This window comes from Acomys minous, assembly GCF_964271855.1.
Source record: "Acomys minous genome assembly, chromosome: 6".
In the NCBI taxonomy this organism is placed as follows: Eukaryota; Metazoa; Chordata; class Mammalia; order Rodentia; family Muridae; genus Acomys; species Acomys minous.
Genome location: NC_140487.1, coordinates 59,565,940 through 59,593,393, shown reverse-complemented (window position 1 = coordinate 59,593,393; position 27,454 = coordinate 59,565,940). Strand labels below are relative to the sequence as shown.

The 27,454-nt window shown below is 49.3% G+C and overlaps 2 protein-coding genes across 5 annotated transcripts; one reads left to right on the top strand and one right to left on the bottom strand.

The window, feature by feature from the left end:
* Nucleotides 1-7,001: 7,001 nt before the first annotated feature.
* Nucleotides 7,002-14,702, bottom strand: TMEM176B (transmembrane protein 176B). 4 transcript variants are annotated; one of them, XM_084787351.1, is made up of 8 exons: nucleotides 14,592-14,693; nucleotides 13,833-14,053; nucleotides 11,786-11,994; nucleotides 9,424-9,534; nucleotides 9,046-9,102; nucleotides 8,589-8,819; nucleotides 7,723-7,842; nucleotides 7,002-7,325 (listed from the first exon to the last, which is right to left on the bottom strand). In XM_084787351.1, exons 3-8 carry the CDS (start codon nucleotides 11,987-11,989, stop codon nucleotides 7,230-7,232), a joined length of 819 nt encoding a protein of 272 aa, XP_084643477.1. In that variant the 5' UTR covers nucleotides 11,990-11,994; nucleotides 13,833-14,053; nucleotides 14,592-14,693; the 3' UTR covers nucleotides 7,002-7,229. The 4 variants fall into 4 exon arrangements, with proteins under 4 accessions (XP_084643477.1, XP_084643478.1, XP_084643479.1 ...); XM_084787352.1 differs by having other exon boundaries at nucleotides 13,833-13,938; nucleotides 14,592-14,685; XM_084787353.1 differs by lacking the exon at nucleotides 14,592-14,693 and adding an exon at nucleotides 14,085-14,148 and having other exon boundaries at nucleotides 13,833-13,938.
* On the top strand, nucleotides 14,397-18,818 carry TMEM176A (transmembrane protein 176A). Its single transcript, XM_084787358.1, has 8 exons — nucleotides 14,397-14,511; nucleotides 15,106-15,191; nucleotides 15,769-15,972; nucleotides 16,203-16,313; nucleotides 17,224-17,280; nucleotides 17,406-17,624; nucleotides 18,085-18,195; nucleotides 18,537-18,818. The coding sequence occupies exons 3-8, from the start codon at nucleotides 15,769-15,771 to the stop codon at nucleotides 18,576-18,578; spliced, it is 744 nt and encodes a 247-aa protein (XP_084643484.1). The 5' UTR covers nucleotides 14,397-14,511; nucleotides 15,106-15,191; the 3' UTR covers nucleotides 18,579-18,818.
* The last annotated feature ends 8,636 nt before the right edge of the window (nucleotides 18,819-27,454 follow it).

The following is a 27,454-nucleotide window of genomic DNA, read 5'->3' as shown; positions in this document are numbered from 1 at the left end:
TGATGTAGGAGGAGGAGGTGTGATGCAGGAGGAGGAGGAGTGATGGAGGAGGAGGAGGTGTGATGTAGGAGGAGGAGGTGTGATGTAGGAGGAGGAGGTGTGATGGAGGAGGAGGAGGTGTGATGCAGGAGGAGGAGGTGTGATGCAGGAGGAGGAGGAGTGATGGAGGAGGAGGAGGTGTGATGGAGGAGGAGGAGGTGTGATGGAAGAGGAGGAGGTGTGATGTAGGAGGAGGAGGAGTGATGGAGGAGGAGGAGGAGTGATGGAGGAGAAGGAGGTGTGATGGAGGAGGAGGAGGTGTGATGTAGATGGCCCAGTTTGGAATGTGCGCTCCAAGGTCTCTTCTTTTCTGCACCTTGACCAGCTGAGCTCTCTGTGTTCACTGCCATCTACGGTAATAAGAAGCTTCCCTGATGAGCATTGACTGACACATGCATGTATTTTTTATATAAACGTTTCTAGGGACATCAGTAGAAAAAGGAATGTTTCCTGGGCAAAGAGAAGGAAGGAAAATGAGAAGATAGGAAGAAAAGAGTAAGCAATGGGGAGGAGAAAAAAATTAACTGAGTGGTAAATCCTACAGATATTCCAAGTGGCATTAGTGTCTGATTCCAGTAATGGAAGAAATGCAATAATGTCATCTTTTGGTGACGAAGGGGATGTAAGAGCAAAGAGCTGGCCCTGCGACCTGCCACACACCTGTAGTCTCAACACTCAGGGAGGCAGAGGCAGGTGGATCTCTGTGAGTTTGAGGCCAATCTGGTCTACAAAGCAAGTCCAGGACAGCCAAGGCTACACAAACCTGTCTAGGAAAACAAAACAAACAAACAGAATAAAAAGTGGTTTATTTTGTGCAGCAAGTAAAAGCAAGCCTGGAAGTAATTCTCAAAGCATCGATTTTCCCTGGCAAAGAAAGCAAGCAGCATTGACTGGGGAACTCACAGATGTTTGGGTAGGAAAACCTCATTTACCGTGGGATGCATCCCATTCTCAGTTCGAGTTTATACGTCACATTTTTGAAAAATAAGCAAACAAACAGTGCGGCTGCAGACTCCTCTGGGAGGAGTTTGCATTATAATGAGTAAAGTTTACTCTAGATCACCTAAAAAATATATGGTAAGAATGACTCCGAGCTTTTGACTGGTCCTGGGACATTTCTCTGAAGGATGGATTAAGACGAATCAGAACCGAACACATCCCTAAAGGCACTTTGAGAGACATTTAATGGAGCAGCAGGCTTGACCTAAGTACAGCAGCTTGCTCCAAAAAGAGGTTACCTAGAGACTACTTTCCTACTTCAAGAGGGAATTGTGTTGGTTAAGTTTTCCTAAAGCGTCACTGCATTTTTTTTTTCAATCTCTTCCTCAGATCTGAAAGTCTGGAATCTTCTCTGCAGAGTTGGAGGCAAAGAGTTTTATCAGAAATCCCCAAAGAGACATGCCATGAAAGGGTAGAAGATTATACACACACACACACACACACACACACACACACACACACACACACACACACACACACAAGCAAAAACCTTGCCACAGGGGTGTGGTGGATTACACATGTTTTTGTTTTGATCCCAAGTGTGGCATGGGGGACAGAAACAGACTTGTGAGAGAACAGGTGATGTTTATCCACGAGAAGACCAACCACCTCATGTGAGGGCTTGGTTTTTGCCAGCTGAAACACATCTTAGTACAGACTCTGAGAGGAGATATATATGAGCCCAAAACAGGAGGCTGGGGCTTTTATAGGTCTTGGCTGTTCATCACTTCACTTCAAGAGACTCCTAGAGAGAACCACGCCAGAAAACACTTCAGGACTCTGGGTTCGGCTGCTGTTCCAGGTGCCAGCAGCAACTTTGGCTGAATTGCTGGTCTGTTGAAATCCAGCCAACTATGCCAACGGAAGTGCTCCCAGGAACTGAGTCCAAAAAGGTCTACTTCTCCTGTTCCAATTAACCTCTTTTCTCTCCTATCTAGGGTAGGTGGGTTGGAAGGGAGGTCTAAGCATTAAAGAATCTCAAATAAAGTACGTTTGGAAAAGGTCGAAGCCTACACAGGGGAGTGTGACTCCCTCCCTTTAAGCCCAAATTTCTCTCCTTTAATGTGGCTTTCCAGGCAGTTAGAGAAAGAGAAGAAAGAAAAAAAACCCAGACAGCTAATGCAGCGAGGTCAGGGGAATTCCAAAGTACTTTCCAGACTAAGCAACAACAGTACAAGAGCCCAACACCCCTGCTTATAAACAAAAAACTGAAAGCATCAGTTGGATTTAGGTTGAGTCAATAAAGCCTGTCTCTCATCCACTCATGGCCATCCTCCAGCCTTTCTTCAGCCACTCAGTTAAAGGGCAAACAGAAAAGCAAACACCCTTCACCTTTCTTCCCTATCCCACTCATAGTGCAGGAGAAAGGCCCCTGCAGAAGGAAGAAGGAGCAGCAGCCTCATTCTAACCCAAGTCTCTCTCAGTCCAAGCAACGTGGAGGGTAGGGCTACAGAGACCCAAGCTCTAGGGAGCACCTTTTAAAAAGAAAATGAATAGAACTCAGCTTCAAAACCAAGCGGGACTACTCCCTTTGTCTTAGTTTGCTTTCTGTCACTGTGATAGACACTATGACTTACAGCAACAGGGGAGGAAAGGGTTTATTTCATCTTCCAGCCTACGATGATCCACCATGAACATCCTGCTTTTTTGTTGTTGTTGTTTTGTTTTTTGTTTTTCAAGACAGAGTCTCTCTGTGTAGCCTTGGCTGTTCTGGACTCGCTTTGTAGACTAGGCTGGCCTCAAACTCACAGCGATCCGCCTGCCTCTGCCTCCCGAGTGCTGGGATTAAAGGCTTATGCCACCACCGCCCAGCTCATCCTGTTTTCTTATACAACCCAGAACCACCTGCCCATGGGTAGCACCGCCAACAGTAGACTGCAGCCTCCCTCATCAAGCATTAATCAAGAAAATGCCCCATCGATTTGCCTACAGGCTCATCTGGTGGAGGCGTTTTCTCAATTGAGGTTCACACTTCCCAAATGTGTCGTGTTAACAGAAACACCAACCAGCACACACACTCTTGAACAGCCAAAATGTGCAAGATGGAATCTGATCCTGAAATTAGAGGACCCAAGAGCCAGTGGGGTATCACAGAAGAAAAAAAAAACAGTGAGGGGGGCAGGGTAAGGAGGACAAGGAAGAGAAGAAGGAGACCTTTCCTGTTTACTCACTGTGGATTTAAGTGTTCCGTTGAAAACATTATATACAAACAGTCTAGAGAGAATTTTCCGGACTCCATCAGGGACCTGGAATCATTCCCATCTGTATACAGTTTTACCAGCAAGGCAGAGCTTTCTGGAGAGAAATGGATGCTGGCTTTTCCAAGTAAACAAAAGGAGGAGAGGTGGGGTGACATGTGATAGTCTACAGAAAAGAAGAAGAAGAAGAAGAAGAAGAAAACATCCAGAGAAGCTTCTGTGTTCCTCACTGGGTGGAGGCCGGGGACCACATTAAGACAAGCACAGAGGACATGGCGGGGCGGGTGGGGAGCCAGATAGGCAGGAAGCCCGTATCTCCAAAGTGGGGGGAACGGGGTTGCTGAAGTTTTGACACAGACGGCTTTGTACAAAAGCAACCAAACAGAAGCCAAACAAATTGATACTTGTTTTCCAGAATGAAAAATGCCAAGATTTGTCCAATGTTGGTTGCATAAGACTTGTGTAGAAACACTGAGGCAAAACTTAACATCACTTGGTGGCGGGGTGGGGTGGGGGGACATAATACCTTCTTTGACTTTGACTTTGATTGAGCTTTGCCTGTGTTTCTTTAGGCTGGGCCTCTACTCCAAAATCCTGTGCTGAATGAAAAGGAGGAACAGGCTGGAGAGATGGCTCAGTGGTTCAAGGTGCTTGCTGCTTTTTCAGAGGACTTGAGCTTGGCCCCCAACACCCACAGGGTGGCTCCCAACTCCCTGTAACTCCGGCTTCAGGGAATCCAGTGCCCTCTTCTGACCTCTGCAGGTACCTGCACTCACATATGCATGCACACATGGGGAAATAATGTTTAAAACAACAAAAAAGAAGTTAAACAAGATAGGAAATTCAAGTGGCCCTGATCCATATCCTAACTCCTCCCATGAGGCCGTCTATGTGACATCGATATACTGTTAAGTTACACAGCCTCTACCCGAAAAAATCAAGCCATACAACCTGCAATCAGCCCCCTACCCTTGCGAGCTACAGAGAGCTGCCATGGCCTTGGCATTGTCCCAAAAGGTTGCGTATTCGCCTTCCCCCTTGCTTCTGAGGGCAATCCCAGCTGCCCCTGATGCCCACACCTAATATAATCTCGAGCTGCTTGTACAGCCTTCCTACCTTATGACTTCTGGCATGGGCTAGGCCACATGGTATGAAACTAAACGCCCATCCCTGAAAACCTCTAAGTGCAAGAAACTCCCTTTGTTTCAGTTCCTCTGGAACTGAAAGGTTTGTCTCTTCATTCCGGGTCCCTTCGTGCAATTATGGGATGGCGCTATAAACCCCCTAGTACCTGGAACTAAAGAGAGTTGGAGGTCATTTTCCTTCAAGATACCCATCATGCTATATATGCCAGCTGTCTCTCCTAATCCCCTCTCACCTGAAGGCCTCATCATGACTGCCTATGGCTATAATCCCATGACTCTCCTAGTCAAGCTTCTTTGATGTGTAATTTGCTTTAACTCCCTCTCTATGACCCTCCAGATTTCCTCATATCTTTAACATATGCTAGCATCATGGAATCCTGAGGTATCACCTCAGAGTGCACCACATCCCCTGCCTCTAAAAGCTTCATGATTTCAAAGAGCAAGGTGTGGTTGCTACTAAGCCTTTACCCTCCATGATTGGAGTTTCTCCCTCCTCTGCCCCATCACGTCCAGAGCCACCCACAGGTAGCACATATGCCAAACTGGAGAATGGGGGCACTCCTACAGGGCTGTGCTGTGGGGCACCAGAATCATCTACTGTAAGTGGAAATAGAAATGGCAGTGTCTCAAGTAAGGGAGGCAAGGCATTGCTCCAGAGGAGAAAGGATGCTCGAGAAGATGGGAAAACAAGCAACCTGTTCAGCTTGACAGTGTCATGACAGTTACAGATCAAATTCGTCTGAATTGGAACATTCCATTCTGGAGATGCAAAATATCCCAAAGGGAAGCTTGCTAAGAATAGAGAAATAAGCAACTCAAAAGCCTCAAGAAGTTCCAGAAACTTACAAGGCCCCATTCTCCTTAAGATTATATAAGCAGAGAGCTGAAGAAGCTTAGATCAGTCAAACTGCCTAGAGAAGACACTCCAACTCATCAAGTTGCCTGTAAGTTATATAGAGAACTCCAGGATCCCAGGTCTTACAAGTTGTCACTCATGCTTATGTGGATTTTGGATGGTGGTGTTGCCTTTGAGCCATCCTTGTTTCTGTAAGTAACCCCTCACCCATACTTCTGTAAATAACCTCAGTAAACCCATTGGTTCATCAAGGTGGACTTTGGTGGTATCTTTATTTTGGTCTGTTGTCACTTCCCTATCTGTAATGAGTAGACATGTGCTCATGTCCACAAGGCAGAAAGGCTTGCTGACCAAGGCATTATCAGTTCCTTTTTCCATCGCACTCCCCTTCCTCTTGGGGGAAAAAAGGAATATGCCTGAGATGAAGGCACTGACAATTCCCCGCCCCCCTTGCCCTGTATCTTCACAATGTCCTCTTCCTATAAGGACACCAGTCATGTTGGATTGGACCCACCTTGATGACCCCATATCAACTCTACAAAAAGACTTTATCTTTAAGCAAAGTCCAAACTTTATCTCCAAACCTCCTGGGCCACTGGGGATTACACATTCAACATATACATACATATATATACATGTATATATATATATATTAGGGGAACATAGTCATCATAACACCTAACGCCTATGACCTCCAACTTTACCTCAGAAGTTGATGAGGTAGGGCCCTCTCTCTTAGTCTCCAGTGTTTGTCAAGTCATCCAGGAAGGCCCTTACTACACCATAGGCTGAGATCTTGGCAGGTGTAATCCTGGGCATCTATACAAGTAACAACTAAGAAACATCCCTGCTTGGCTAAGCCATAGTTTCTTGAGATTTGGCTAATGACCAGGTAACTGGTCACTACCAAGTGCACCAGTGCATACTGAGGCAGGGCAATGCTGATCACTTCACACTGCCCCAGCTAGTCAAGCGCCAATAGCAATCTCAGAGCTTCTTCCGAGTGACATCATTATAACTTCCCCTCTGTTCTTCGCCTCTGACAGACACGCAACAAACACTTCACGCTCCTTTCTTGCCTGCTACTTCACACTCTTTGTGGTGGAGGCTTGGTGCCTCACCTTCTAAACAAAGTATAGTGTCCTTAATTCCGTGAGACTCGAACCCACAGGACTGCCTTTGGCAGGTGACCCCTGACCATGCAGAGGGCTGAGTTCTGAGAGAATCAACTTGACATTATCTAGGACCACATTAAAGCTGGGCTTCTGAGCATAGATGTTGAGGGGGGGAGTTGGTAATCTTATTATGATAATTGAGGAGAAAGACCCATCCACTATGGGAGGCACCATCCCCTAGGTAGGGAATCCCGACCAAAGATGGGAGAAAGTAAGCAGGCACACATTTATCATTCTCTGCCCCTGCTGCTTTGACCCTCTCCCCACCACGATGGGCAGCATAGTAAGATAAACCCTTTCTCCCAGAAGTTATTTTGGCCAGAGTATTTATCCCAGCATCAGGAAAGATAACCAAACAATGGCCGAGAAGATTCCAAGCACTTGACTTATGTTCAACTTTACACAGTAGAATGGAGGCCAATCCTGAAGCAGAGTGTGAGTGACATCAGGGACATGCCACTGTAACCGACACCACTCTTCTATCTCCACACACGCCAACTCAACGATTGGCTTTTCCCACCACATCTGTCTCCAGGAAGAGCCCACACCTTTCTGTGAGAGGGTTTGTTTGTTTGTTTGTTTTGTTTGGTTTTTGTTTTTTTTTCTGGTTGTTTCTGCTTTATCAGCTTTGGGGAAAATGACACAAGAGCTATACATGGATCAAAGGACATTAGAGTGAGGACAGTGGGGAGAGAGGGGGCGAAAAGGGGCTGAACTGTGGCTACATCGGAAGTAGGTGTGTGCTGTGGGGCCAGAAGAGGCCCTGGGAACAGTCGCCGTCCTCCCTGGATTGCTCTGGACAGGGACACATGTGGGCTCAGGCAGCTCCCAGGATGACAGGAATCTTCTCCTTGATGGGAGAGGAGGGTGCTGAATCCCCCGCAAGAAGCTTCTTCTCTGTCTCTTCCTCATTCTGAAAATAAAGTAGGAGGCAGAAACCAGTGAACGGAAGGAAAGCATAGGATGAGGTGAGAGCTTCAGCACTTGAGCCCAGCAGAGGAAAGGAGGGACCGGGAATGACGGCAGGGAGCGCATCTCCAGCAAGAAGGATGGGAAATCAGAGTAGGGGACGTGGGACGTGAGCCTGGGCAGAGTGGGGAATGAGGGTGAAGGAAGGCACGGAGAGGCACAAGGCAGCAGAAGCTAGCCAGGAGATGCGTTCATCCCCAGACAGTGAGGGACGAGTGAAGACCAGGGACTTCCAAGGCCAAGTGCTCAGCTCCCCGACCCCACCCCATCCCCCACCCCCCCGCCACCTTTTTCACTGCCCAGACCCATACTGTCCAGGAAGCGCTTTCCTGAGTACTCACCGGGGCCTGGGAGCTCCGGCCATTCATACTCTGGAGACTCAGTGCCAGGGAAGCCACAGACACAACATTAATCAGGATACAGACAACCGTGAACATGATGCAGAAGGACAGGAACAAGTTCTAGACGCAAAGGAGCAACAGACTCAGTCAGGACTCGGCTCCTCTGATTCACACGGCCACACTCAGACACTGCCCTCCAAGGCACGTGGCACCTTCTAGTGATGGGGTGGCCACCACGTGCTCGGCTGGTGGAAATGACACCATTCCAGTGATCAGCTTGCTAGTTTCTATTCCTGCCTCTTGACAAGCCTTACTCCCAACCTGGGACCTGACTGCTATCCTGGGAAGCCAGAGGCACATGAAGAAGCTGCTATAGGTTCCCAGGCTGACAGCCCAGCTGAGCTCCCAGCCAAGAGCCACCACCTCATCTGCCTGCCACATGAGTGCCTCAGCCTGAATGCCCAGCCCCAGTGAGCTCTTGGATGACCAAACCCACTGTCTCTTCCTGTAGCTGCCTAGGAAAACCCAAATGTGAGCTGTCTGCCTCACCCCAGCCACTCCAGATAACTGCATTTAGACCCACCAACTCTGGAGGTGATTCCTTATGCATCAACAGATAAACACCTAGAACAACCATTCAGCAGAAAAGTTGAGGGTGGCCCACAGACTGTCCCCACCCCGACCTCTGATCCGGGGATCATCTTGTATCAAGGTCTGAGAAATGCCCCCAGCTTGAATGACAACTTCCTAGCCAAGGGCCTAAGGTGAGGGCCAACTTCACAGAACCTTCATCCTCGTCCTCCAGGGCTCCAAACCCTTAAAAAGCAAGAGGGTCGTGACGTGTTCTAGAAAAGCCGCAGTCTCACCATCATCATGTTCAGGTACTCTCTGCACGTCTCTGTCCTCCAGTCCGAGCTCTCAGCGAGTTGTGCCATCCCATACTCACTGCCCATGCCAGGGTATGAGGAGCTGCACACGGAAATGATCTTGAAATGGTAGGGATCACGGGTCTGCCAGACTAAGCTGGTCACACCCACAGCGGTAGCAGCTCCAGCTGTAGCCATGCAAGCCAGGAGGAAAACAAGTGATACACAGCCCTGGAAGAGAGAGGTCCAGATGCAGATGCTGCTCATCCGTGGCAGCCTCAAGCTTATCCATCTTCCTCCACTGCCGTGGTGGGAAACCTCTTCTACGCCCCCCTCCCCCAGGGAAAGCCTCATTGTATTGGTAGCTACAGGGTAAAAGGTAGAAGGTGCAGGGAACGCTGGCCATTTTGGAGGGCACAGAAAGACAGCGTTGATAAAGAAGAAGCCCGACACTCACGGACAATTTTCCCTGTCTCTTCTCATGTTCAATGATACCAACTCCAGCTACAATTGCCTGGAAAGAGAAGACAGCAGGAAGAAAAAAAATGGCCTCCAGTTTACTTTCCTGGCAAGGTTTCCCAGTCACCCTTCCACCAACAGCTCCCAAAACAGCCTGACTAAAGCAGGGTTCAAAGGGCAAGCAAGCCAACAAAAAAAGCAGCATATGACACTAGTCACCTATGTCCTGTCCTTCCTAACCTTGCCTAGAAAAATAAATAAATAAATAAATAAATAAATAAATAAATAAATAAGTGCATCGGAAGGTTTTTCTCTAGCCCTAAGGCAATTGTTTCCTATTTGGCTCCACTGAGCTCCTTGCTAGCTCCTTACTTACCATGGACCCAGACCAGAAGGCACAGCCAGTGTCACACAGCTTAGTCCGGGGCCCATAATAGATACACACGCCAAGAACGCAGCTCATGAGCCCCAGCAATATCTGGGTCACCTGTAAGATGGGAGGAAAATATCAACCCCCTTCACATCCCAAGGAAAACTACACAGCTCCAACCCAGGGGGCAGGCTTGACCACTTTCTCTGCTTTGGTCTCCTTGCGGCCCTGGGCTCTCATTCTGGAAGGTTCTCTCCTAACATCCATCGCATCACACTGATCTGCCTTTCCCCCCACCCCCATCAGAGTATTGGCTACCTGTCATTCATTACTTTGTCCTAACGTCATCACTTTATGTTGATTCTTACCATCTTCATCTCATTCTCCCTCAGGAATATCCTGCCAAATCCTGCCACCTGTCCTCAGCGGCTGACACCAGCCTAACTCCTCATATCCAAACACAATGTGGGGGGTGGGGGGTGGGGCGGGGCGGGGCTCTGTGTAGACAGGATGTAGTGGTGAGGGGCTGGGCATGAGCATGGAGAGACATCCAGGAGCCCCTGGATTCAATCTCTGGGGCCAGATAAGCTTCAACGAGATTGTCCGTGTCTGTAAGCCCAGCAGTTGGAAAGTGGAGGCAAGGGAGTCAGAAGTTCAAGGCCGCCCTTGATTACATATTCAAGGCCAGCCTAGACTACATAAGATCTTGTCTGAGAGAGAGAGAGAGAGAGAGAGAGAGAGAGAGAGAGAGAGAGAGAGAGAGAGAGAGAGAGAGAGAGAGGCGCCAGTGAAACCCCATATTTTAGGAAGAAGGCATGGCTTCAGATAGCCTACCTTGAGGAACAAATCCCACTCTTCCAATACGTGGGCAGGTTCTTTAAGGAATCATCCCAGGCTGTGGTTAAGCAATGTAGCATTCCCCTCCTGCACCGCACCGGGGAGTTTTTTCCTACAGGCTGTTCTACCCTGTGATGCTCCCCACTGCTCAATTTCATCCCAGCTCTTTTCATCCCATCAGTGTAAGCCCCAAATAAACCCCAGACAGCCCTCACTCTAATGAGTGTTTTCTCCCTAGACAACTCAGCTGTCACTAACACCTGCACCCTGTCTGCATGTCCTTCCAGCACCTTGGATTCACCCAGTAGTTGTACCACGCCCCACGCCCCACGCCCCACGCCCCACGCCCCACGCCCCACGCCCCACGCCCCACGCCCCACGCCCCACGCCCCACGCCCCACGCCCCACGCCCCACGCCCCACGCCCCACGCCCCACGCCCCACGCCCCACGCCCCACGCCCCACGCCCCACGCCCCACGCCCCACGCCCCACGCCCCACGCCCCACGCCCCACGCCCCACGCCCCACGCCCCACGCCCCACGCCCCACGCCCCACGCCCCACGCCCCACGCCCCACGCCCCACGCCCCACGCCCCACGCCCCACGCCCCACGCCCGAGCGCTGCCTCTCCTGTACTCCAGGGTTCTCATCATCACCTCTAAACCTCTACATGTCCCTGGCATCTCTTCCTTACCCCTAAAGTCCACCCTACCCCAAGTCAGGGGGGATCCCTTTCAAAAGCTCTGGGTTCCTGTTTCTCCTCATTACTTCCACTCTGACACACAAGCGCAGGGCCTGGATCATCCTTGCTGGCCTCCTCCTGGCTCTGAGGCAGCCTGAACCCAGTCTGTACTCAAATCTCATGCACAGAAGCTGGCTCACCCTGTCACTCAAGGCCTTCGGCAAAATGGCTCCTTATCAGCCACGAGTTCCTTTACCTCCGCTCTTTACTTTCACAGCACCGGCTGCCTTGTTCCTGGCACTCCTTTACCCCGGAAGTTCCTGGCACTCCTTTACCCCGGAAGTCCTTTCTTTTCACACCCTGTTGCTCCCTGTCCAAGCCTGTTCCTGCTCTACTCAGGGCCTTGCTCAGGCACCAGTTCCTCAGGTGTGACGCTCAGCGCTTACGTCACCAGATCTACCTTTAACTCTCGTCATGGTGAGCTCTTTTAGGCAGTAGCTCAGTCGCTCTGCCTCTCCCCGAAGAGTTCGGTTAGCCTTGTCTTGCACCTGCAGCCCCTATGAACTAACTCACGGGAACAACTTCACAGCCCTGAAATTCCTCTCCTGTCACCTAGCCTCTGGCTCACACAACCCTCTCTACAGCAAAGAGGAGGTCGGTTATACTTTTCCATCCAAATCCCTACAGAGAAATTTCCAAACTCTCTCCCCAAATGCGAGGGGACCTCCCCATGAGCCCCTCCCTGCGTTCCTCCCTGGGGATTCAGCCCACTTTCCTTTGCATCCTACCCAAGAGGAGAGTCCCCACCCTCTGTGTCACCTCACTAACCCACTGATGACTCCACTCTCACCCCTAGAGCCAGCTGCCCATGGTGGAAGCTGGCCTTGGAGACCCCAGTGGCCTGGGGGCAGGAGAGAAACTTCTTGAGGGAGCCCATAGCTCCCAGCAGCTGCTCCAAAGCTGACTTCTGGTGGATGTGGATGTTGATATGAGTGGACGGGGGCAGTGTGGAGGCCACTTCGACTCCATTCACCATCACTGTGGTCTGGGTCATCTTTCCTGGGGTGGGGGGAACAACAGAAATAGATAAAGTGCAGGACCTAGGAAGGGTAAAGTGGAGGGGCTAATGGCTCAAGGTCACAGTGGCATTTCTAGAGCCTTTCACCGTGCACAGCCTTGTACCCCTTCCCCAGAAGATTAATGGAATGCTATTGTTCCCATGTGCTGTGCTCCTATGCGCTGCTCCTCTCAGACTCACGCAGCTGTTGAGTGCTTGGTCTTGGCTGAAGGTCCTTTTGCAGGGAGATGGTGGAGACTTAAGAAGTGGAGACTGCTTGGAAGATGGAAGTCAACGGTGGTGTGCCTTTGAAGAGCCTCTAATCCTGACCACCTTGAGGTGAGCAGCCTCAATGATATCCTCTGCCCTGACTCTCTGCCTCGCCTTGGGCCCAGCATCAAACATCCAAAGCAGCAATGCACGCGAGCAAACCTATAAATCTACCTTCCTTCAAGTTTTTCCCCCTCAGATATTTATTCACAGTAACATAAGGCTGCGTAAAACAGCTAGGCTTAGGATGGGACAAAAGAGGAGTCTGAGTTTGACCAGCCTTCAGATCCCTGGTCGATGGACAAGCCCAGCAGGCACAATGGCTTCCTGTAATCCCAGCACTTGGGAGGTAGAAACAGGATGCCCGGGGCAAGCTGGCGAGCTAAGCCCTGCATTCAACTGAGAAAACCTACCTCAGTTAAATAGCTATTAATCAAGGAAAACATACAACGTCAACTTTGGTCTTCTACACGCAATGCTCACACTTGCATGTATGCGCCTACCCATACACATAATGCCCATACACATATTAACACACATGCACACACTATACAAATATACATGAAAGTGCAAACAATTTAAAAAAGAGTGTAACTTTAAATTTTTCATTTTTATCTTCGCCCAGTTGCCTAGTTGCCTTTCCAGGTGGGGACTGACATGATTAGTTTCTTGCAGAGCCTCCGGTTGGCATGTTTTGTGCACAAGAGTATGTAAAGCTAATTCCTTCTTATGCTTCCTCACCAATGACCTCCTACCATACATGGCCCTGTTCAACACGGTGTTGTTGTGTTCTAGAACACTGGTCCATTAAGAGCTTCCTTTTGTGTGGCTGCATAATACTCCAGGGCGTGTCTGTCATAATATTTGAGCAGACACTCAGGTTATCTCCCACTCCTTCGTATCACAAGCAGAGTAGAATAATACATTTTCCGTGGCTGCTGTCAGTTACCCTCCATGGATAGTGCAGCAAGGACTGTGTAGGCGGTCATCCAAGAATGGAGCTGTGCTCCCCACCCCTCTGAGTGTGCTAGCAACTTCCGCTCTCTTCAGTCTTACCCAAGAGATATTACATTCTGCAGTAGGTCTTAATTTAATGCAAAACCTGCTCCATTTTCAGTGTTTATCTTGAAATTTGACAAATATTTATCTTTATTCGTTTCTGAAGAATAGGTTCTACTGTGGTTTATACATTACCTTTCTTTCTCCCACTGCCTAAAACACTGCCCTGAGTTTCCACAGGCCTTGGGCTCACAAGGTCTTCATAGCCTGCATACATGAATGTCTCATTAACTCCTAGGCCCTGCTATATTCCAGCCAGCATGGAGCAGAGCACACGGCTGCCTGCTCTCTGACTCTCTCCTCTGCTGGCTCCGAATGACTGTGGCCACCTTGGCCTCTCTGATGAGTGGCCTCTGTCCAAAGGAAATTCTGCCCAGGTGACTCTACTGGCTTAAGTAGAGTCTGGTTAAGAATCAGTGTTAACTGGATATTAATAACCACTCCATCCTCACCTCCTCCCGAACTCGTTTGTCTTCTCTACACACCTCAGAGCCCTTTCACGTCCACTCACCTGGGCACCTCTGAGTTGAGAGGGCGGGAGTCCGACAACTCTTCAAGGAGGAGGTGGAGATGCAAGCTCCACGGGGACACAGTGAAGGACCCAGGTTCTTGCCTTCCTTTACGGTTCCAGGGGTCAGAAATAAAGTCTCAGTTGCCGGTGTGCTGGCCTCCTCCAGACTCCCGGCGCCACCACTGCCCCCAGCCACTCCACTCGGAATCCCTTTGCTTCCTCTGCAGAGCAGGAACTGAACCCTTAGTCACCAAGAAACCTCTGTGCTCGCCACCGCTGCCACCACGCCAGATAACAGCTCTCCTCTGGTATCCCTCTGCCCAGTGCCCAGGAACAGGGAAAAGAAACACCCTGTGTGTCTCCACTCACTTCACTTCACCCACATCCATCCCATCTCTGCTTGGTCTCAAAGGCCCCTCCCCCTCTCAGAACGCAGGCGTGAGGCTCTGGGTAATTAAGACAAAGCCAGGCCCTTGGCCTCCACAGCCTCCGCCCTGTCCCCAGAGTCACAGCCTCTGTCTGACATGTCCCTCCCTCCCTCTGTAGAGTCCTACAGGAAAGCAGAGATGGAAGAAGAAGAAGAAGAAGAAGAAGAAGAAGAAGAAGAAGAAGAAGAAGAAGAAGAAGAAGAAGAAGAAGCAGCAGCAGCATCATCCTGGGCCAGGATAAGGCTTCACGAGTAGGTCTGGAGACTTCCAGAGAAGGGGGCTCTGTGCTCCAGGAGGGGCTTCCCTGGGTCTGTAAAGAGCCCTGCCTCACCTGCTGTCCTCTGAGAGAGGTGGGGCTGGAACTGGGAGGTCTGGGAGGAGCTGACTTCAAGCTGACTCCAAGGGGAGCAAGAAGAAGCGGTAGGGGATGGGGGGCCTGACCTGGAGTTTCTCAATTTCCCAGCAAGTAACTGACAGGAAGGGGCCCCACTTGAGGGGGGTTCCATCTGGGGTAGATGACCAGGCCTGCTGTTCACAGGGATGCAGGTGACACTGGGACACTCACACTCCCAAGGCGGCATAGGCACCCACTCGCTCTGAAAGCTCTAGCCTTGACTGGACTGGAAGAGGAGGTACTAGCAAGGTGATTCCACAGGATTGACCAGTGCCAGCCCCAACGTGCTGCCTACCTCACCTACCTTCTCCAGCTCCCCCGTGGCCCAGTGAGGAACTGCCTACTGGAAACCCCCTGAAGGGGCCCTCAGTCCCAGTTGCTTGCCAGGAAGTACTGAAGTCTGTTGTCTCCCTCCCCTTCTGGCTCCCACCCAAATTCTTCCTCTCACCAGGGCTGAAGTCCTAGACCATAGCCAGCTCCTCTCTGTGCCCTCCAGCCTTACCAGCTCCGTACTGCCCTGGCCCCAGAGGAAAGCAGGTAAGACAGCCCCCCATCACTTCCACATAGACCCTGACCCCCACTACACCCAGATGCTTCCAGTCTGGCTCCCTAAGAGATTGCTGTGGGAGTTGGGGGGGGGGGGACCCTGGGATGTGCCTGTAGGATCAGGTGTGCCATCCATGTCCACTGCTCAGTCCTGTGGACACTAAGCGATCATCCACGGAGATTAACAGATCTGCAGAGTGAGCTGGTCCCTGGGGCCCTGATAGGGAAGAGATTGCACCACAGGAGCTTTGTGGGCCCCTGTTTAAGAAGCTTGGGCTCTGACCCTGGGGTCAGAGAACTCTAGAAAGAGGCTGAGAGAAGAGACCAGTCAGGGGTGAGACGGAGAGGTAAGGCACGTGGGCAGCGGCGATGTGGGGCGAAGAGGGAGCTCCAACAGCATCACGCTTTCCTGACAGACAGCCCTCCAGGAGATATCGGGTACAGCTCCATGGGGGGGGGGGGCAGGGACAGGGGGGTAGTCTTTCTGTGTCACTGAACTCTTCAACTCCAATAAGCCTCGGAAAACCTGCCAAATATGCCTTCCCGATGTTCCTTCTCTCCCTCACAGATGAAGCCCACAGACATGGAGACAGCAGACGGTGGCGGCGGCGAAGTCGACCCTGAGGCCCCACAACCCACCCACATCAATGTGCACATCCATCAGGAATCTGCTCTCGCCAAACTCCTGCTGGCCGGATGCTCAGCGCTAAGGCTTCCAGCATCTGCCTCCACCTGGAGCCTGGACAGCAGCAGGCTGCTGGTGGCCTCTTGGGTGAGAGTAGCTGCATTCCTGATGGGTCCAGCCTGCACTCACTCAGGCTAAGGAAAGCTCCCTTTTCTTGCTCACCACACTTTCCTCTGGCCTCCCTCTATGCCTAAGGCATTGCGTTGACTGTATTTTCTTATTAGAAACGGATCCAAGCTGCAGCTGCCGTCAGCTGTGGCTAACAGGTGGCCCCGCTGCTCGAAAGGAGCTGCGCTCTCAAGTCTTCTCTCTTCCAGGTGGTGCAGATTGTGCTGGGAGTTCTGAGTGTGATTCTGGGTGGAACCCTCTACATTGGCCAGTATTTAGGGATGTACACCTCAGGCGCCCCCTTCTGGACTGGGATCGTGGTGAGTGCAGCAGCCTGACGGTCCAAGGCTGTCAGAGGGCACAGGGATGGGATGATGTTCTCTTTGCTTCCTTCCCGCCACCATCTTTGATGCGGCATCACAGAGTGGGTAGCCAAACAAGACCTGAATGACGTTGGGCAGTTCGGTGCTTGTGTAAATGACAGAAGTGAGGAAACGCTTGCCCACGCAGGTGCAGGTCAGCTCAGCCCCGCTGGCTGCTACTCCTCACCACCAAAGGCAGTCACCAGTTAAGCCTCTAAGGGCTCACCTACTTCTAACTCCTGCTCCAAGACAGGGAAAGTGGACACATGTCAGGCAAGGGAGCACCGCCTTCTGGCTCTCTCACTTCCTTTGGCTCATCCTATGCAGATCCAGGGATGGATTCAGACAGACAGTGCTAATCTATGTCCTGACAGCCGGTGAGGTTGAGTATGATGGGTACAGAACTCTCTGACAGACCCACACTCTCAGGGCAGCAAAACTCATGTATTTATTGAGAGGAGAGACTAAAGCGACCGTGCTAACCCCTCCAATGGCAGAAACAGATGGATTAGTTACAGAATGATCAAATAGGATCAGGACCCATGTGTCCGCTGGGCTGTAGCAGACTCCTGTTCTTCCATCCTAATGAACCCAACAGCTGCTAAGACAAGTGTCTGGACCCGAGGCTGCCCGAAGTCACGGCCAGCATTGACAGCTTTTCCAAGAGTGTGGGAGGCTGACCGGCAAGACCTCACAAATGGGTTCCATGACTCCATCCCAGACAATAGAATGTGGCAGAGCACCTGGGATGCAGATGGAGTGGTAGAGGCCATGTGGCTGGCTCTCCAGGAGGCAGGCACAGGGAAATGAGGCGGGGGCATTAATGGGCGTCTCCTATGCTGACTCTTTTGGTTCCGTCTCTCCCCAGGCTGTGCTGGCTGGAGCTGTTGCCTTCCTTCACAAGAAACGAGGTGGTACCTGCTGGGTGAGTTTAGGACCAAGTGAGACCCGGGATCTCCCTCAAGGCTATGCCAGGCCTCCCGCTCCATCAGACACAGGCTGGGTAAAACTGAACCTTCGGGGTCTCCCTCTTTCTCCTCTTCTCCTTAGGCCCTGTTGAGAATCCTTCTTGTGCTGGCAAATTTCTGCATGGCTGTGGCGGCCATTGTCCTTGGGGCTCGGCAGTTCAACGTTTCCCTCTACTATAACAGAGCTGAACTCTGTCGAGGCTATTCATCGGATCCCTGGCCCACCGAGTCCGTCATCACCCCACTTCCGGAGGAAGCTGATAGAATAGACATGTGCAAATTCTACTTACAGATGCTAACGGTAAGTGGCCCCGGGAGAAAGGCAGGCGCAGAGAGTGGACGGGAGAAGGGCACTCCATCAACAACAGCAGGTGCCCCTCCCCCATCGTCTTGGCTCCTGAAGATGCAGGACTGAGAAATTCAGAAACCGTCGCCGCTGCTGGGCGCATCACATACGGTTAGGAAAGAAACATAAGCCATAGCCCGAGATTGCTAGTGGGGCAAGGGTTAGCAACATGGTAAATGCGTATCTTCCCTGAGCTTTTCACTCACATCACAGCTCTGGCTACTGAGGAGAGTGAAAGCGTTTCCTAGTGAGTTTTGCAGTCTACATCTGTGATCTCTCCCCATTCCAGAAGCTGTAGACGTGGATGTGAGGGGTTAGAAAGTGACCCTGGTCAGGAGAGAATTGGGGGGGAGAGGCGCAGGACCGTGGTCGCTGCTCCAGCACGCATGTCTTGTCTTTTGCCCTGTGTCCACAGACCCTGCTCACAAGCCTCCATGCAATGATCTTGGGCGTCTGGGTGCTGCTGCTCCTGGCTTCTCTCGCCCCTGTATGCGTTTTCTTATGGAAAAGATTCTTCACAAAAGCGGTGAGTCCCCGTGTCGGTGTGTTTGGGGGCAGTGGCGCTGTGCAGATGAGACGTCAATGCTTAGGGAAGAAGGGGACTCATATGTGAGTCCCAGGAAGAATCCTGTCTTTCTGTCCTATCCCACACAGTCCCCGTTTCCAACCAATGCCCCATATGCAAAGTCCCCAGGGAAACCGGAGAAGGCCACATCTACCCCAGAGCTGTGGCTTTTTTTTGTTGTTGTAGGTCCTTCAGGGCTAAGGTTGGCTCTGGCTGGCCTCGGAACTAGCTGGCCTAGAGCACAGGACCCTGCATTCCGTTTTCTCCGTGTCACTAACATCTTACTCTGTCCTCTTCCTTAGAAAACAGATGAGAAGAAACCGATGGGTGCAACTGTGATCTAGGCCTGTCTCTCCTCTTGCTCTGCGCGTCCCTCCTTCAGAAACCTGAAAGAAGAGTCTGACAAGAGGAAACAGACCCGACCCACTGCCAGGGCCAGGGTCAGGGCCAGGGACACTGCCTGCCTCTGCCCAAAATCACAGCAGCTCACAGCAGCATGTGCTCACTTCTCCTTTGCCTTCACCAGCCTGTGTCACTTCTCAGGCAGTGGCTTGATAATAAACTCCTGTGTTTTTGCTAGTTGAGCATCGCTTAGTCGCTCCATGGAATTCTCATTGGCTGGGAGGCAGCCTGAGGGCAGTGAGCCTATGATGCTCCCCACATGGCTCCAAACTCCTACCCAGGTGCAGGATTGTGCAACTTGAAAACAGCTGACTGGGTGTGCAGGCTGAGGGCTAGAGCCCCCCTACCCAGGTACAGGATTGCGCAACGTGAAAACAGCTGACTGGGTGTGCAGGCTGAGGGCTAGAGACCTCCTACCCACACTCTGACTTAAAAAGATGGATATTGGGTAGTTGGATAAATGGGTAGCATAACACCAAGATACAATCATGTCAGAACTTTCCTTTCTTTATTTTGGGGTTGTTGACAATGGAGACTTGCTATGTAGCCCAGGCTGAACTTGAACTCATGACCCTTCGGCTTCAACCTCCTGAGTACTGGGATTGCAGATGCGTTTCACCATCCTGGTTCCAACTGCCCCCCCCCTTTTTTTCAAGTTAACTATCTAGTGACATGGTGAGATAAATGTGACTTGGGCATTACAAAACCACAGATTAGTTGTCTCATTAAAAAAAAAACTAAAATTTTAGGACAACCTATGACTCATACATTTAAAAATTCCCAATATCTATACTATAAAGAAAATAAGAGCAACTTCACAGGCCATAATGGAGGCAGGAAGATGATTCCAGAGAGCCGAGTCTCGAGTCAGCCTATATCGGGGTTCCGTGAGCACCTGCACACTTGGGGTTCCTGCTGAAGGACCCGTAGGGCTCAGCATGTGTGTGTATTCATGGATAACCTATAACATCAAAAAGATACACCCCAGAATTAGGGGGGCAGAAAGACACTGTAGATGGATACTAGGGCCACTGGCCCGGTCCTGCCGGAAGAAGCCACGTAAGATTGTGAGGCAGAGGATTTTACTGATGGTAGGACACAGGAATCCGCCGCCCCCGCCCCCCTCCCCAGAGAACAGACTTTTCTAGTCAAGACTCCCAGTGGGAGGCCTGCCTGGCATGGGGGGTGCACACCTTTAATCCCAGCCCTGGGGAAACAGAGGCAGGCGGATCGCTGTGAGTCCAGGACAGCCAACGCTACACATAGAAACCCTGTCTCAAAAAAACTAAAAAAAGAAAAAAGAAAAAAAGTCTCCCAGTGGGGGAGGAAGATGTTCTCTTAAAATCCCATTGTGTGTGTAAACTGGGCAGCCTCACACTGTGGGATTTTGTGGTTTCGTGCCTGAGCACACAAACCCACCCAGTCAGCAAAAGGGTATTCTAAAAGCCAAAATCTGACCAAGAACATGACCGAACCGCCCACCATGATGAAGAGGGTGATGTGGAGAAGAGGAGGCTGAGGCAGCCATGGGCACAGAGGGCTCTGGAGATGAGGAAGATGCTGGCACGGGGAAGCAGAAGATGAGGAAGATGCCGGCACGGAGAAGCAGAAGATGAGGAAGATGCTGGCACGGGGAAGCAGAAGAGCCTTAGGCTGGGTAGCGGGCAAAGCAGACAAAATTAAACTTCAAAGCCAAAAGGCCCCTGTGACCTCTTCACCTTCCACTTCCGTTTCAGAATCTACATGTGGCTGCCAAATATGCAGATTGACCAACACATCTGACAGCAGCCCCCCTCCCCAACCTGGCAGGTGCTACATACACTCTACTGCCCCCACAATCCACGAAGGTTTGCAGGGGGGGGGGCAGGGGGAGAAAAGAAAAAGAACCAAAATTTTCCAAGATCCTGCTTTTTATTCTTAAAACTACCTCAAAAGGGGGAAATTGGTATTTCTCATACATGTCTTGTATGTTTGTACAGACTGCTAGACGTCGTGACTCAGGCTACCCAACCAGCACCCAGAATGTTCTCTGGTTCTCTGTTCTGCATCTTTACTGTCTTTGCCTGCAGTGTGGCTGTGTTTGTTCTACTCTCAAAAAAGAAAAACAAAATCTTACTTTAAAAAAGAAAAAAAACCTCGGGACTGGAGAGACGGCTTAGGGTTACAGGTGTGTACAGGTGTGTGCTGCTCTTGCCAGGGACCTGAGTTTTCTTGGGGCCACGCATCTCAGGCAAGCTCACTGTTAACTTTGGCTCCAGGGCCTCTGACACTCTGCTAGCCTCTGTGGGCACTGCACTCCTGTGCAAATACCCACACAAACACCGTACACACATTTTTTTTCCTTTTTGGTTTTCGTTTTGTTTTGTTTTGAGACAGGGTTTCTCTGTGTAGCCTTGGCTATTCTGGACTCACTTTGTAGACCAGGCTGGCCTCGAACTCACAGAGATCCACCTGCCTCTGCCTCCCTGTGTGCTGAGATTAAAGGTGTGTGCCGCCACACCGGGCTGTTAATACCATCTTTTTTTTTTTTTTTTCATTTCTGTCTATCAGAAAGTGACAAATATTTCGGCCACCCACTCCTCTTGCCATAGTGTTCTAGGCCAGGGCAAGCCACAATGAGAGAAGCTGCTAAAGCCATGGGCCCAAACCCTTTCCTCCTTAAGAAATAGATAGTAAAACAATGACAAAAAAAAATAATCTTATTCCGAGCATTCCAAGAACCTCCTCCTTACTTCAAAGGAACTAGGACAGAGTCCCCCAGTGAAAATATACCTCCATCCAGGCATCTAGAACAGGCATTAGGCAAGCCTATCTCATGGTCAGCAGGACGGACCTGGGCAGACACTGCAGAAGGCGTGTCTTCACTGCACAGGGACAGCCAGCGATGAGCCACTGGCAGGGGCTGGCATCGTTCCCTGGTCTTCACTCTTTCTCTGATACTTGGAACACTGCCCTGGATACTGACTGTGTACATTACCTCTCAGGATAAAGGCTGTGTTTCCCAGCTTGCTTTGGTGAGTTGATTCTAGTAAGCAGACATGCCCTGTGCTCTCCTTTCTGGCCCTGGGACAAGCCACACTGGGGTGATTTTGCAATGGAGAGGGAAAGCACGGTGCGCAGGACACAGGGATGCTGGGGTGCTAGGGTTGACCTGGAGCTGCTGTGTAGGTTAAGTGCTTGCCCCGCCCCCCAAGATCTTCACTGTGCTATACACAAATTCACATTGTGGGAACCTTGCCTCTCAGATTATCCCTGATTGGCTAAATAAAGTCACTTGCAGCCTGGACTGGGCAAGAAGGGAGGTAGGCGGAGCCAAGGCTCAGGGGCCTGGGCGTGTCAGAGAGACCATGAGAAGGAGAGAGGACTGAGGAAGAAGAAGCAGAGTTAGGGGGAACTAGAAGCACGTGGCTGGAAGGGGCTTGCTCTGGGGATTGGCTTGAAGGAGAGAGAAGCAGCACAAATGCAAACCATGTGCAAGCATTTATGAGGGTTTTGGCTGGGAAGCAGACATGGTAGCATAGCGGGTTAAGATCTGCCCAGCCCCAGTGTGTTAAGGCTTATTAAAGATGTAACAGGTTTCTGTGTCTTTATTTGTTTTTTAAAAATAGCAGGTTAAGGAATAACTGCTGCCATAATAATTACATAAGTCAATATTAAATATTAATAATCGTACAGCACTGGGGTACCTAGTTAGATACCTGTGTGTGAGAGAAGCCTGTGTTAGTTTGTATATTATGTCTTCACAGGCAGAAACCATTCTAACCAAGGCACTGGCAGCCAAGCTTGTTCAATCATCACATTGTAGACAAAAATCCATCATTAAAAAAGAAAAAAGGTCATCGGGGCTGGAGAGATGCTCAATGTTGTAATGGAAGTTTTGGTTTCATTGTAAACTCAGTTATGTTACACAAATATGTTTTTGTTTTAATCCCAATTGTGAGACTTTAGTTTGAGCTTTATTTCGTCCACACATGATAATTGTCTCATGTGGGGTGTGGTCTTTGCCAGGTGGTAATGGTCCACCTCATGCAACATGGAAAGGGGCGTGGTCTAGGACTCTGAAGAAGATAAATAGGAGAGCCCGGAAAGAAAAAGTGTGGCATGAGATGGCGGCGTGTGGCGTGTAGCAGTTTGGAAAGACTGAACTGATGGTGTTGGACATAGATGGAGAGAAACATTGCAGCAGCTTAGTGGAGACTCCTTGCTACATTTGCTATTGAGGGTGATTAGTATTGCCCCCAAAGGACTCAATTGACCCTAAACAGCTGGGTCTGCACCCTCTCTCCTCATTAACATTCTTTCTCATATCCAGGGTTAATGGCTTGGTGGAAGGGAGGTAGAGGCTTCAATACCCCAGGTAAAATAGAGTTTAAAAGCAAGTGTCAACACAGTCTTAAGAGTACTTGCTCCTCTTTGAGAGGACTCAGGTTGGGCTTTTAGTACCTCCAGAGTAGCTCACAGTTCCAAAGGATCTGAGACCCTCTTCTGTCCCTTGTAGGCACCAGGCACGCACATGGTGAACATACAGACAGACAGGCAAACACTCACACACCTAAAATAAAAATAAACAAATAAGATCTAAACACTACAAAAAAAAAAACAAAAAACAAGTATCTTCCTGATAAGGAGCCGCAAAGCATGTCTGAGCACAGTCCACTACACCTGGGTACGGACCTTAGCAAGAGCCAACAGAAAAGGCACTGCTTGGAGAAACACGGATAAAACCGAGGTCTAAGGAAGACACGTGGCTCTTGATTCACTTGACTGGTCTCCATCCTTGTCACCCACCTGCAGCCACTGAGGACATACATATCACTCTGCAGAAATGTTCTCCAGTCTCTTCTAGTGTGGCGAACGGGAAATCAGCCATGGTGCCTCCCTGGCCACATACCTTACAGTCTCTAAGGCCTCTTCAAAAGGCCCCCAAGTGTGAATTCTTGGCTTTCTAGGCCTGCACTTAGTCTTGTGCTGCTCTGTCTCCACCCACACAGAATCTGGGGGGGGGGGGGCAGGGAGCTAAAACAAATCTTGGACCTTTGTTTCGGAATAGTGACCTTTCTGGCCCCTCTCAGCTGTGTGCTGCTTCTCACTGCTTCAGAATCAAAGAGTGTGTTGCTTTTACCTGTATAAGTCACAGCCGAGGTAAAAATCAGAGGGATATAGGGGAATCAGAATAGTTTCCTTGTTTTGGGGTAAATGAATGGAAATGGGCCTGTGGAATCACATGGGGGTCTAGAGTCATCGTTATCTCCTCACTCTCAACCCAGGAGGTGCGTGTGTGTCACTAATGAAACAGTATGCACCCGTATGCACGTTTATACCCTCCTCTGCGTGGATACTGTAATCGCAGCAGAACCATATGCTGCAACTTCCTGTGGTGAATTAACACTGAAATTATAGAAGCAAAGGGTTGTGAGAAAGCCATTCATTGTGCCAGTTCACACACACACCTGCTCCGCACCATCTCATTGAATGTTCTGCATCACAGGACTAACATAACATTTCAAAGCAGTGCCTGGTCACTCCCACCGCAGCCTAGAACTTCTGGTAAAATAGTTTCTGACAATTGTTCCCAAACGTACAAATCGCTACAATGTTTATAGTTGGGTCAATTACCATCAGCCACAAAAAAAAGGGGGGAGGAGAGAAAGAATACTGTATGCAACATTGGGACTTTTTTTTTTTTTTTAGTTCTACTGGGTTATGACCTTATGAGGCCTTATAAATGCAGATATTTAAACATGCCCACAAAGTCATAGGAAAGACTAAGTTGACTAGAATAGTAAAGAGTCAAGTGAAGATTAGCAGAACGCCAAATGAAACATTACAACGCCAGGCGTTGGTACACGCCTTTCACTAATGGCCCTTAGTGTTAATGGCCTCGATTTTCCAGGCAAAAGACAAAGATTAGCAGACTGAACTTAAAATCATGACCCATATAGCTGTAGCCTGCAAGCAACATACCTCCCCATCAAAGATGAACACGGCTTTAGGGTAAAAGACTGGGAACTGACAGTCTAAGACAACCAAAGTAGAAAACAAACCAGTACAGCCGTACTAAAATCTACCTAATTAGTCGTCAAAGCAAAATTATTCAGAAGAAGAAAAAAATCATTGAGAGGCTATTACAACTCTAAACATAGATGTATTGAACATCAGTCAGCCCAATATCATAAAACAAACAATACTGGCTGCAAAGACATACTAATCCATGACTTCCACATCCTTCTTGCACCAATAGACTGATCATCCAGTGCCATAGAAACAAAGCCAGCATGGAAGACCTGGATCGTGGAAGACGTTGATCAATGGGATAGATTAGTTGACCGAGGCATAAACCCATGCAGCACCAGTCACCTGATTTTTGATGGAGATGAAAAGAAAAACGAACAAATAAATAAATGGACAATCAGAAACCCAAAACAAAGAAAACAAAACAAAAAGCAACATACGTTGGAGAAAAGGCAACATCCTTAGCAAATGGTTCTAGAAAACTATATCCACACACAGAAGAATGAAGCAGAAATCCCTGGTCCACACCTTTGTGTAAACATCAGTTCAAAGACTGAAAACCTGGAACACTGAAGCTGCTAGGGGAAAGCACTTCAAGGTATAGGTGCAGGCAAAGGCCTGTTGAAAAGCATTCCAGCAGCTTGGTAAATAAAAGCAAGAACTGACTGCACGAAATTAAAAAGCTTCTTTCACAACAAAGAAAACAGATAGCTGAGTAAGGAAACGCCCTACAGAATGGGAGAAAAGATTGACAAATAAACATCTGGGTTAATATCTAGACTATATAAATAGCTAAAAGAATAAATGCCACCCCCCCCAAACAGCTAGTGAATGAAGAGACAGCTGGCAGCTCTCTCTCTCTCTCTCTCTCTCTCTCTCTCTCTCTCTCTCTCTCTCTCTCTCTCTCGTGTGTGTGTGTGTGTGTGTGTGTGTGTGTGTGTGTGTGTGTAAATAATGGTTGAGAAACTCCTAACTATGCTTTTAAAAAAACATAAGCCTAAGAGTGAAGGCACTCAGTGTACCTCAAGCAGAATAAAGTCAAAGAAAGATAAGCCATCCATTCAATTACACAGATACAATCAAAGGCTCAGCCAGTGGAAAGCAGCCTTCCACTTATGAGAAGAGTGGTCCAAACACTTGGCAGAGCCAAGAAGCCAAGGGAAATAACACAACGCTGAAGTGCTGCAAGAAAGGAGGTGCCAGCCCACAGGCAACTTCCAGTGGGACATGCGTCATTAGGGAGAGCAGGAGGTGACGATTTGCAGATTTTAATATGCTCTCTTGTGTTCTTTAAACAAGTAATAAAATGTCTGATGGAATTTCCATGAATGTAGATTTGATACACATGACAAATAGGGCACCAAGGGCAAAGGACAGTGTATTGGTAAGCCAAATACACTGACGTATATACTAAATATACTGAAGTAGCCATGTATATTGTAATTCTCACAGCAACAGATAATGGTACCCTAAAAAGAGTAAAAAAAAAAAAATAAGTGTTATACAAATTCAAATGGAGGGATAAAAAGGTTCATGTGGCCTGAAAGTGAGCAAGGGGTAAGAGACATGGAGAAGAAAAACAAAAAACAACAAACAACAAAAACAAAACAGCAGGATGCAGCACAACCAAATAATGAAATACAGAGCTTACATGCACTATCTGCATAACTAGTCTAGTCACAGCGAGAAGATGGACTGTCCACAGTGACTGCCTTAAGTGGACCAACTTATACTGTACCCAGGAAAATCACCTAAAATACAACAGCATGGGTGCATGACGTGCAAAAGGGCAGGAAAGGTCTATCGCACAAACATTAATCAAGGAGAAGTAGGAGTAGATGCTTTTAATACCACACAAAGTAGCCATCAAAACAAAGAAAAGTTCCTGGGTTAGGCTGAGTCATTACATAATAATGAAAGGGTTCTGGGCTGGAGAGATTGCTCAGTAGTTAAAAGCTTTTACTGTTCTTCCAGAAACAATTCAGACCCCAGCCCATGGTGGGCAGCTCACACAGGCACCTGTAGCTCCAGCTCCAGGGAATCTGACAACCTCTCTGGTCTCCATGGACATCTGTATATACACATTCTCTCTCTCTCTCTCTCTCTCTCTCTCTCTCTCTCTCTCTCTCTCTCTCTCTCTCTCTCTCTCTCTCTCACACACACACACACACACACACACACACACACACACACACACGAATAAATCTTGGGACGAAGAGATGGCTGCGAGCTTAAGAGTACTGGCTGCTCTTCTAGAGGACCCAAGTTCAATTCCCAGCACCCACAGTGTTGGCAGCGACCCTCTGTAATTCCAGTTGCGGGCAATCCGATGCCTTCTCTTGGCCTCCACAAGGCATGAAGCATGCATGTGGTGAACAGGCATATACGCACGCAAAACACCCACGCACCTACAAATAAAATATATTTGAAAATACATCTTTTTTAAAAGGGTGGGCTCATCAAGACAGAAATACTAAAGCTAAATACATATGCACCCGATGACAGAGCTTCAAAACACATTAAGCAATGATGGGTACACCTGAAGGGAGGAATCCATCACTAAGGTAGGAAGCTGCAGCACCCTCCTCAGTGGCAGAATAAGTAGGGGTGCTTGCCTAGGAGATCTAGCGCCAAGCACTCCAAAAGCAACTATGAATACAAGAATGAATATACAGAAACGCAGGGCACAGAGGAACATCGTTAATAGCCGGTTCCTGCTACACTCACGGAGTATTCCGCAACCACAGAGTACACCGTCTTTCACAACTCAATGAAAATTACCAAGACAGGTCTTCAAGATGGCTCA

What these genes read in the sequence shown, in the direction of transcription:
- TMEM176A (XM_084787358.1), top strand. Translation starts at nt 15,769, where the DNA reads ATGAAGCCCACAGACATGGAGACAGCAGACGGTGGCGGCGGCGAAGTC. An exon ending in GGCTGCTGGTGGCCTCTTGG is followed by an intron (nt 15,973 to 16,202) that starts GTGAGAGTAGCT and finishes TCTCTCTTCCAG; the next exon opens with GTGGTGCAGATTGTGCTGGG. An exon ending in TCTACTTACAGATGCTAACG is followed by an intron (nt 17,625 to 18,084) that starts GTAAGTGGCCCC and finishes CTGTGTCCACAG; the next exon opens with ACCCTGCTCACAAGCCTCCA.
- TMEM176B (XM_084787350.1), bottom strand. Translation starts at nt 11,989, where the DNA reads ATGACCCAGACCACAGTGATGGTGAATGGAGTCGAAGTGGCCTCCACA. An exon ending in ATGGGCAGCTGGCTCTAGGG is followed by an intron (nt 9,535 to 11,785) that starts GTGAGAGTGGAG and finishes CCCATCTTACAG; the next exon opens with GTGACCCAGATATTGCTGGG. An exon ending in GCCGGAGCTCCCAGGCCCCG is followed by an intron (nt 7,326 to 7,722) that starts GTGAGTACTCAG and finishes CTTTATTTTCAG; the next exon opens with AATGAGGAAGAGACAGAGAA.